General features: G+C 31.9%; 1 protein-coding gene across 1 annotated transcript; it reads right to left on the reverse strand.

Annotated features, from left to right (window-relative positions):
- Positions 1-607: 607 nt before the first annotated feature.
- On the reverse strand, positions 608-10,662 carry LOC119608660 (zinc finger protein 236). The gene is made up of 3 exons (XM_037963165.1): positions 9,621-10,662; positions 6,900-7,809; positions 608-6,555 (listed from the first exon to the last, which is right to left on the reverse strand). Exons 2-3 carry the CDS (start codon positions 7,689-7,691, stop codon positions 1,606-1,608), a joined length of 5,742 nt encoding a protein of 1,913 aa, XP_037819093.1. The 5' UTR covers positions 7,692-7,809; positions 9,621-10,662; the 3' UTR covers positions 608-1,605.
- Between the last annotated feature and the right edge of the window lie 1,049 nt (positions 10,663-11,711).

An 11,711-nucleotide genomic window follows, 5' to 3' on the forward strand; every position in this document is an offset into this window, starting at 1 on the left:
AAACCTTGTTGATAAAAAATTTAGTTACAAACCAAAAAAAAAAACGTTTTCCGGTCCTTGCTTTTATGTTTTCAATTCAAAAATCAGATTTTGGTGGGAAATGAAGGTGATCACAGATAACGTTTTATGTTTTCACTATAAAAAATCGGTATCAGGGTATCAATCTCGGAGAAAAATGTACTTTTGTGTCTTTTCGGTCCCTATCGCACCCAACCTTAGTGTGATTGAAAACAAATTTTTTTATTTAATTTTTTATTGAATATTTAATTCATTTATATTTTATTTAAATTATTATGTTTGTTTAATTTTAAAATACAATTAATTTAAATACAATGTTGTAAATTTTTATGTTTTTGACAAAAATTTATTTTGGTTTTTTTTATAAATATTTTTTATATTAAAACTACATACACACAAAAAAATGCTTTGGTTATTGCTGTATAATTATTTTGTTTTTTTTTTATAATTAAATTTTAAGAAACAAAAGAAATAATTTTAGGGAACTTAAAAAAAATAGTCATAATGTTGTAACAAATTTTGAAAAAAAAAAAGAAAATTTCCAAAAATGAATTTTGAATAATTAAAGTTAGTTAAATGTAGTTTTGAATATGTATTAATATTTTATTTTATTTTAATATTTTGTTTTGTCTATAAATATAATAAGCCACATAGCGGTTTCAGAAAGGCCTCACAATGTACAGGTTTCAATAACTAATCACTAAATATTTAATTAAAACTACAAAATTACAATTATTTAAACTAAACTATGAGCTAAATAAATTTAAAATTATTTTAATGGGGGATTGGTTTTGTTTTTTTTTTTTTTTTGTATATTTGTAATACCATTTTAAGGCATTTTGCTAAATATTTAAGTACTTAAGTTTGTAAGTCTTGGTATTTGAAAATTGTAAGCATTTTAAATGTAACTCTATTTGTTATATTTTGATTTTTTTTAAGAAAAAGTCTTTTGTTTTTTCATTTTGCTTTTAGAAAATAATAAAATGATATATTTTTTATAAACTATTAAAGCGGTTGCACCGATTTTCATTGTTTCTTCAATATTTGTTCACAACGATTTTAAAATTGAATTCTTTGTTTCTTTTTATAATAAATTACAACTAATTTTTTTTTAATAATTATGTAGGACTATGAATACTAGAATGTTAATTAAAACTAACTTATTCAATATTAAGTCTAAATAATTGTTTTTAGCTTTGGTTTTTGTTAAATCATGTCTTTTTTGTGTTTGATGAATTTAATTAATTTTAAGAACTGTTCAATAGAACGTTTTCTTTCCATTTTATGAAGAGTAGATAAGCAATTGACTAGAGCGAGACAGCGTGTTCATTAGAGAAAGTTAGTTAATGAGAGAGAGAGAGAGAGAGGGAGAAAATTACTTAAGTAATATCTGAGCAGATTCGAGATGATGAAATAAAGTTAAGAAATCTCATTTAATCAAGTCCCAACAATTTGTTAGCTTTAAAAGAAAATAATTTCAATTCTTTTAGCAGGCACCATTTTATGACTGGGTTCATACTTGCAGCAATTAGAACCATTCCGATTGACTGAGTAAAAAGAAAAAAATACAAAGAACTAATCTTTAGTTTATTTGTCAACACCTAAAAATTTGGCAGCTTCATCAGGTGATGACATTAATTTGTTTAATATACCCTGATCGCTGATACCCAGCAAATTGCCAATTAAATCTGATGATTGAGGTGTATTTGGTTCCTCTGAATTGTTTTCTTTACCTTCGCGCAATGCATTCAAATTACCATTTCTCCATTCGTTTGCTTTGCTTAGCAGTTCTTGGAATTTTGAACCCATTAATAGTGCATTGATGCTGGTACTGGGCAATGGCATAGCTGGTGTAGGCATTGTATTTGGACTTTGTTCATCATCGGAGTAATCAGAGCCGGAATTACCATTGGCCAAATTGTCATTATTCGACTGACTGCCATTCATGTGTAGACCATTGTGTTTCTTCATGTGGCGGAGCATACTGTGTTTTAGGGTGAACTTTCTGAAACAGATTTCGCATTGGAATGGTCTTTCACCAGAATGAGTGCGCATATGTCTTCGCAGATCTTCAGTTGACCAGAAACGTCTCATGCAAAAGGCACAAATAACTTTACGATTACTGTAGTCGGGATACTTGCCACCCTTGCCGCCATCTTCGGCAGAACGTTGACGTTCATCTTCTTCAGTTGAAGTCATTTGAGCTGAGTCAGTTTCATTTTCAATGGCACCCTTTGACAGCAGTAAAGCAAATTCTTGTGCATGTAAAGCTTTAATATGTTCAAGACATTGCAAACGTTCCGCAAATGAACTTTCGCACAAGTGGCATTTATAGGGCAGTTCTGAAGAAGAAACTGAATTGGTTTCGGTTTTTTGGTTAAATTGCTGTTGAAATTGTGCGACAGCCAAATGCTTAAGGAATGCTTGTTTTTGTTGCTGCTCCTGTTCAAACTTTTGCTTTTCCATTTGCTCTTTCTCTAAACGTTCTCTTTGTTCTTCGGCTTTACGTTTGCGTTCCTCTTCTTCACGTTCTCTTTGCATTCTCTCTATCTCTTCCACGGACTTGGGCAAAGGAATAGGTTCGGAAACATCTTCAGTTGGTACATACACCGATACAGCCGACTCTACATCCCCATGTTTGCGTAAAAGATGACGATCACAGTTACTTTTGGTGGTAAACAAAAGAGGGCAGTGAGAACATTTGAAGGGCTTCTGTCCGGTATGAGTGAGAATATGTCTTCTCAAGGAACTGGACCAGGGGAACATACGTTGACAGTAGGGACAATGAACCCGATTGGGAGCCAAACTGTAGGCTGACTTCTTTTTGGGTTTTTCAGTACTTACAGTATCTTCAGCACCCGAATTGTTACTTTCACTGGCTGAGGATGCCACTAAACCATCTTCATCACTGGGTTCCATATGATTGGCCACATCGGAAGGACGGAAATAGTTGTTGAATGACACTGAATTATTGGTGGCATTGTCTACTAATTCGGAGACAGAAACCAAGTCTTGAGATTCATCCTTAAAAGAAGAACTTGCTACTTCTTTTAAAATTTTTCCCACTGCTGGAGCTTGAGCAATCATCGATTTCATGGCATTATTATTGGAGGTCACTGTAGAAGGTTCTGTTGTTTTAGCAAATGAGCTTATAGTTCTGGCTTTAATGGCTTGTTCCAAAATAGATTCAGCCACTTTTTTAGCCGATTCTTGAGGAGGATCCGATTTGAGTTTTACCTCTTCAACAGTAGTGGGTAAATGGCGTGTTTCTATTTTATCTTCGCTTTCATGCAACACCAAATCTTGTTCTTCCTCTTCATCCTGATCATCGTGAATTTCCTCAATGTCATCTTCGTCTTCTTCCTCCTCTTCATCATCTTCATCAATTATTAGCTTGGGTTCATCATCTTCCATGGAACCATTAGGTGTACCATTTTGGCTTAGATGATGACTATGATGAGGATTGAAACCAAAAAAAGGTGGTTGTCCATTGCTTAGGTTGGGTCCTTGTTGAGAAAACATATTTGAGTTGGCAACACTGTTGGAACCATGAGCCAAGGCTTGTTGTAGCAGATCGGTATCTTTGCGAGCTTTAAGTTGCTGAGCTAAAATGGCACACTTGACCTGTTCCGAAATTGGTGAATGGGAACTCATTGAGGGAGGTGTAGAGCCATAATGAGCCTGGGCAACAGCAGCTTGTAAATGAGTGATATTGTTCATATTAGCAGCACTGCTAGCACCACGACCACGCATAACATGGTGACCACTCCGTTGACGTTGAGCATAGTATTGGGGATGCTGTTGTTTGACATGACGTTCCATATTGGAGCGCAAAGTAAAACGAGCTGAACAATGTTCACAGGCAAAAGGACGTTCAGTACGATAACGTCTTTGTTTTTGTTTGGGCATGAACACACCATTTTTGAGCACCATTTTGATAGGACCATTTGAAAGCATGGTGGGTGGCAGATTTGGGGGATGTGAAGATGCGGCTGGAGCCATCATATGTCTAGGCATAGATACATGATTAGGATTTGGTGAATGTAGACTCTTGGGTGATGACATTGAAGCCATAGTAGCTGGATTCGATTTTTCAGTTAATAATGGACTCATTTGTGGTATGCTTGGTGAGTTATTGGTATTGAGAGGTGCCAAATTTGATGGTTTTTCTAGATCGTTGTTTGGCAAAGTTGCTGCTGCCACTCCACCCATCATACGTGTTAGAATGGGAGCCAGTTTTTGAAAATCAGTGAAATTATTATTCATAAAAGTGTTGGGCATAAAGAATGGAGGAAATTGAGGAAACAGTAGATTTCTATATAATTGCTGCATTAATTGATTGGGATCACTGAGTAACTGCTGTTGGGCCAAAAGTAACTGCTGGTGCTGTTTATCCAAGGCAGAAACATCTAATTTTGGATCAGCTTCAGCAGGCATGGCTTTGTTGGTAATTACTTCATTATTAAGGTTGGCATCTGGTTTGGGCAACGAGAGTAAAGGTATAGAAGATTCGATCTTTTCTTCTTGGACTGGTGGCTGTGGTGCACTGGGTTTTTTACTCAAATCCAAAACATCCATACTCATATCAATTGGAGCTTGCGATTTATCAACATTACGTTTGTCATAGCTATCATGATAACCCGATGAAGCTGTTGATTTATCTAAAAGATCTTCAAGATTTTTCACCTGAATCTTAACAGGTTTGGATGAAGGACTTTCACCCAAAGTCAGTCTCTCCTTGAGATGAGATACAGGAGTTGAACGATCCTTGGGCTGATGCTGATGATACGACATTAAATCGCAATCATCCTCCAATTCGGATGAAAACATATGCAATTTTTTGTTAGTATCTTCACAGGATGAATCTTCTGAGGGATGATAAATAATGGCACGTTTAACTTCCTCTCTAGTCGTTTTTGCATGACGATTACGCAAATGTCTTTCACAATTGGCTTTTGTGGTAAAGGCATAATTACAGACAGCACACTCATAGGGACGATCACCATTATGTGTACGCATATGACGTATTAAGGCGGCCTTGTCACATATCGAATAAGGGCACATGTTGCAGCGGAAAGGACCTGCTGGACCGGCTTCACTCAAATGCACACGATTATGGCCTTTTAGAGCACGCAAATTAGGATATACTGCCGGACACAACTTGCAGGGAAATTCACCACGCAATTTCATTTTACGGAATTCCGAAGTGAAAGCATCTTGAGCCTCCTCTTCATCCCTATCATAACTATATTGCGAGGATGGAGTATTTACCGATTGCTCAAAGTTTCTCAGTAAATTTGAGTTACTAGATGAGGCGGTCATATTCAAGATCGATTGAATATCGGCCAAATCCTTGGAATCATGAGCTGAAGGTTCCGATTTAATATCATCCTCCGTTAGATCTTGATTAAAATGTGACGAATGGGAATTGCTATGAGCCATGGCATTTTTAAAATGTTGAAAAAGTTCATGGCGTTGCCTAAGATGATCTTCCGTTTCCTCACGATCTTCTTCATCGTTATGATGATTTGAACTTTCACTCGAACGACGCTGTTTAACCGATAAATTTATGGATCCCTTAATATCGGCCGTACAGGGATGTATATTGAGCTGATGATGGGTACGGAATAAAACATCACAGTTTTTACATTTGGCTGGTATTTCCGGATGCTTACTATCCATATGCTGATCAAGAGCCATATTATCCGAAAAATCACTCTCATTGCAAACGGGACAAACAACTGATTCTCTAGTTATACGGCTTATAAGATCATTATTCTGTTCATTGGAGTTGGCAGGTGAGTTTGTGGTATCGCTGTTGTTATTGTTGTTGCTTTCGAGTCTTAAACGTCGCTTTAAAAGATCATGATGGCTGCTTTCCATAGCATCTACTACATCTTGATGAGGCTGATCTTCACAATGTTTGCGTTTATAGTTATTATTGTTAATTTTTAAATCATTATTGTTATTATTATTTTGGTTGTCATTGTTGTTGTTATTGTTGTTGCTAACATGGCCTGCTGATGAGTCTGATGAGCAGCCACCATCACTTTCATAACTTTCTAAGTTGGCGTTACCATTTAATCGTTTGCCATTAGCACCTGTTGCCTTTTGATTACAATCATTGTCAGCAGCGTTAACAGTATTTGTGGCTGTTGTTGCTGCTGCTGACGGCGATGTTGGCGCTGCTATACTTGTGACTGTTGTTGACGACGTCGTTGTGTCTGCTGCTGTTGTTGTTGATAATTTAACGCCTTCACTTAATTGTCCATTGCTTAATGTTGTTGTTTTGCTTACAGCGGGATTCGTTGTTGTTGTTGTTGTGTTATTATAATTATTATTATTATTGTTTGAGTTGAACTTTGTTCCATTCGAGTTGCGTCGATGATGAGTATGCTGATGCTGTTTATGGGTACGCATATGACGATGCATATTACCATTTGTGGTAAATGTGAGATGACAATATTTACAATTAAATGGTCGTTCTCCCGTATGCACTAGAACATGACGATCCAATGATGAGGCTGATGAGAGCACCTATTATAATGGCCCAACCAACAAACAGAACAGAAACACGCAAGAGAAACCAAAATGAAAAAAGAAAGAAGAAAAAAAATAAATAAATTAAAGATTAGTTTTATAGATTGAAAACAAGAAGAAGTAATTGTTATAAATATATAAAATATAAATTTTCTATCGCTTTATTGATAGGAAATGCCTAGATAATGGCTGTTCTTATCGCTTATGATTATGAATGGTAAATATAGCCACACATACAGTATTCATAATCGTAAACACTGAATTTCTTTTTTAGTTTAGTTTACGTCCTTTCCATTTTAGCACAAAAAAGAAAAAAAACAATTATGAAATTTCTTACTTACCTTAGAGCAAATACGGCAGGTAAAGTTCTCCGTATGACCTGAGGCGTAGTTGTGACAACGTATATGATTTGTAAATTGATGGGCTGTTTGTGAGACGGCATCACAGATGGGACACATATATTTCATATCCTCGCGTTCTCCTATGCCCGATTCAGGACTAGAATTGCCATTACTTTGGGGCGGTGAGGAGGTTTCCGAAGAACTATTTGATTTTACAACACTATTTGAGTTTGTTAGATTTGTGGCGTTAGCAGCCAAAGTTGAAGATGAGTTATTTAACATTTGGCTATTATTGCTGGTATCAACAAAACCCGATTCATCACCATTGTTTAGGACAAAGCGATTAAAACGGAATTTCTTGCGTAAAGAATTGGGATTATCAGCATTATACTCCAGCAGAACACTGGCAGTTTTATCTGTAAGACTGCGACCGCTCAAACGGCGTTTATAGTGCAATTGCTGACGTGGCTGAGAAGATTTCTCATCAGCCGATTCATCTTCATCATAATCATTAGCCTCATCGGATTCTTGCATACGTTGATGCAAATTATTATCCATTTCCGATCTTTGATTAGATCTTGTCATAGAGTTAACAGCACAAGATATGGTAGCATCACTTGTCACCACCGGTGTTGAGGTAACAGCATTCAATTTTTTACCCTCATGTTCCAAATCTTCCAAAGACGAATATGAAGATGAAGAATCACGTCTTTCCATTTTAATGGGTGTATTCGATCTGGTGGTTTTGGGACTGTTTTGGGCAGTTTGTTGGGCATTTGTGGCGACTAACATTTTGTTAATTTCGTTGTTATGGTTTTTAGTTTCTAAAATGTTTAAGCTTTTAAAATAGCGTTGTTTTGGTTTTTAAGTTTTTTTCTTAGAATTTATTTTTTAGAAAAAAAACAGGAAACTGAAAATGTATTAGAAAAAAATTTAAATTTTTTATTAGATGTTTAAAGATTTGTTATGATGTTAATTTATTTTTTTTAAGCTAAAGTAGTTTTCTATTGAAAAACTTTAAAGTTATAGATATTTACGTTCTTTTAGCTCTAACGTTGTTTGCTTATTGATCATGTCAGCCTGATCAATATTATCAAATGGTTAAGAAAGTGTTATTTCTGTGTTTTTTAATTTCTTTCTTTCTTATCTTAAATTATTGAGATTAGGTGAGAAATTTTTATCAGCAAACTTCTTAAAATTTTGAGAATCAAATAATTTTTTTTTATTTTATCAATAATTATAGAAAAAAAAAATACACAACAGGAAGGTGATTTCTTGTTGAAAGTGGGATTATAGAAGAAAGCTAAACAATTGAGAATTTATGTTTTTGTTTTCTTATTAGAATTATTGAATGGAATTGAAGAAAGACTCACACAATTGATTGATTGACTAAATTTATGATATAATAATTTCCGTTGCTTAAATGATAAAGAAAAAGGTGTTTTAAGTTTTATTATGATAACTTCTAAAGGTGTATGATTAATGTAAATAATAATATTAATAGAAGCCTTAGTTATTTTGATATTTTAATAATTCTCGTTTTCTTTTTCCTCAAAGAAATTTTATCTTACTTAAGATTTGTTTTTAGTTATAGATAATTCCGTTTAAAAATTACACAAAATTTTCTCTTAATTCCCATTTTCTTTTTTCTTTAAAATATGAATAAAATAAGTTTTAACATTTTTAAAAGTTTTAAAATTAGATATATTTCTTCTATTAAAAGGTTTTTGTTTCGGTTTTTTCGGATTTAAAAAAGTTTAAATTTTAAAGTTTTTTTTTATCAAAGACGTAAAAATTTGAAGTTATCAGGAATTCCGTCGGGTTTTGTGAGTGTGAAAGGTGGAATATATGAAATTTTTTGTGATATTGAAGAAAATTTTTAACTTTTAATCAAAAAAGTAAAATCTATTTGTGAAAAGTTTTGAGAACGGGAATGATTTTAAAAAGATTTTGAAATTTTTCTTCAAAAAAATCTAAGATTGAGTAAAGAAAGTTGAAATTTCTTTAAGTTTTTGTGATCTTGGAGAAAAGTTTTTCAAAAATATTTGATTTTTTATAATAACAATAAAAGAAAATTTTAAGATTTTTTTTTAAATAAAATCGATTTTAAAATAATTTAGAAAAAAAGTTAAATTTTGAGTAAATTAGAATAAAATCTTAAAAGGAAATGAAAACTGCTTTGTATTTTCAATTTCAAGATTTTTTTTTTATAAATAAAAGTTTTAAAATATAAAAAATTTGAAGGAAAGATTTCAAAACTTTTTCAAAGTTTTTAACGGCTGATAGTTTTTATACAAATGCCGCGGAAAAAGTAAAAAATTTAAATTCCTCAAAAATGTATAATTCTTTGAAAAATTTAAAAAAATATTCAAAATACAAAAAAATATTTTAAGGAAAATCTTTGAAGCAGAAATAGTTTTTAAAATTTTCAATTTTTTAACTATAAAAAGCTAAATTTACGATAATTAACGAAAAATCAAAAAAAAAAAAAAAAAAATATTCCAAAATTTTTTGTAATAAAAGTAAAATTTGTCAAAAGGTCTTGATTTCTTTCATAAACAGCTCACCCCAAAAATACTTGTTATAATTTTAAAATAATCCAATTTGTAGAGAAAATTCTTTGTAAACACTTTTCTTGCAAAAAAACAACAATCGTTCTTTTTAACACAATTTTTTTTTTTGAAAATTATATAAATTTTTTTAATAAATTTCAATTATTACCTTTTTTTCACTTTAAATAAATTTGTTTTATTTTTGGAAAAAATCACAGTTTAATAAAAATTTTATGCAACATTTTGTTGGAGTGTAATAATCCGTTAGTATGGCTTTGAGGTAGTAGATATTTTATTTTTTTTTAATATATTTTTTTTAATAATATTTATTGGAAATTAATAACACTATTGCACCATTTTATTTTGCAATGCTTTTAAATTTCTTTTGTTTATTTATTATTATTATTATTTTTTTTTTCAATTTGAAAAGTGAGCAATATTTATATTTTATTTAAAATAAATTTAATATTTTTCTTTAAGATGCTCCGTTACTTTTTTTTATTCTTTAAAAAAATATTTTTAAATTTTATTTTTTCAACACCACGAAATTTTAAAAAATAATTTTTCTTCCGTTTTGTTGTATCTACGTTCACGAGCGCACACTTAATGATTGCTGGATGTACTCAAATTGTAAACCTTAAGTTGCGTTTGTAGTTTGATCTCTTATTTAAACTTGCTGCTGCTGATGTGTGTGTGTTTTTTTATTATATTTTCTCAACGTATCCGTTACACGTAAAAAATTTCTTAGTTTTCTTTTATTTTCTCAAATTTTTATGAAATTTATTTCCGTTTTTTAAATTTCTTTTAATGACTTTTTTTATTTGGTTTCTTTTTTAATTTTTAATACTATACTTAAACTAAAAATTTATTAAAGTTCTACTAAATTTTGTTAATTCTTAGTTTATTTCTTTTTTTTAATAATTTTAAAATATATGATTTTTTTTTAAGTGAGTATCCTTTATAGCTTGTTTGGCAGATGAAACTCAACTGAATTGAATCTGCTAACAGGGAGTTGTATTTAAAGAAAAATATGCCCTCGTGTTGTAATACTACATCTCTCAAAATTTAATCCCTCTTGCTGCAGCAGCAGCAACATTTGCACCACCACCACCAACAGCACCTCTCCTATAGAGTATCTCAAAAAATACACTAAAAACCAACAACAACAATAACAACACGAACAATAACACAACAAGAAATATCTTAAAGAGGATTGTCTCATTAGAGACGTGACTCTATGAGCCATAAATTCAATGTAAGTGTGACAGAGCCAGCAAAGAAGAAATATTATTATATTTCAAATGTGAAAAATATATCCAACAGATACATTCTCACACAATTTACTCATACTATAGCAATTGGTTTGAAAAACCAAAACAGAGAGCCCAATTGTTTGAAACCCTTGTGGTAAGAGAGGGCGATTGAGTTTATAATTTCTTACTCATTTAATTACTAACACATTTAAATTTACCACATTCAGATAAATTTTTGTGTGTTTGTATGGGTGACTAAATTCAGTTGTTATATGCCTTTTAGAAAATTCATCTTTTAGATACAAATGTAATTCTTTCTTTTTTTGGGAAATCTACTTTACTTAAGGTATGAAAACCATGGGCTAGATACGACGAATAGCAGGAATTATAAAGAATTTAATCCCTGGAATATACGATGCTACTGAAAAATTTAGTAATGTTATCCGTTAACGAAGTTTTTTAAGAAAATGTTAACAAATTGGAACTCCTAATCTAGATTATTTGAAAAACTTTTGTAGACTTTAAATGTTTATTTTCCTTTAGATTCGACCTAATACTTATCTTTACTGCCCTACTTGGTGATACTTATGTCATAATATTCGTTTGGACATTATATCACCTTTAAAAGTCTAATAAGACCCATGGACGCTTTTGACAATTTTACAACCGAAATGTATTGAAATATTTGTTTCAGAATTTCAGAAATAGACACTCTTTTCCCGGTTGAAATTGCTCCTAACTTTGGTGTAAGTGGCACTTTTGATTCCCTTAAAAAACTTTCTCAGGGGTAATTCGAACAACGGCTTTATGAACTTTATGTTATAAATAATCAATGTTCATAGACATTGTGAAACTTTTTGGCATGTCATAATTTCCACGAACACTTTTAGAACGTTATGATACGCCACCTTCTATATAATCTCCACTTTGTTAACTCTGCAGTAATAGTTGAAGTCAACAATAAGTGGGTTTTTACTACGTAACACATATACGATTGGTAGTTGAAA

Source organism: Lucilia sericata, unplaced genomic scaffold, assembly GCF_015586225.1.
Source record: "Lucilia sericata isolate MDLA Ls3-8-SP2 unplaced genomic scaffold, ASM1558622v1 Contig000866F_arrow, whole genome shotgun sequence".
NCBI lineage: Eukaryota > Metazoa > Arthropoda > Insecta > Diptera > Calliphoridae > Lucilia > Lucilia sericata.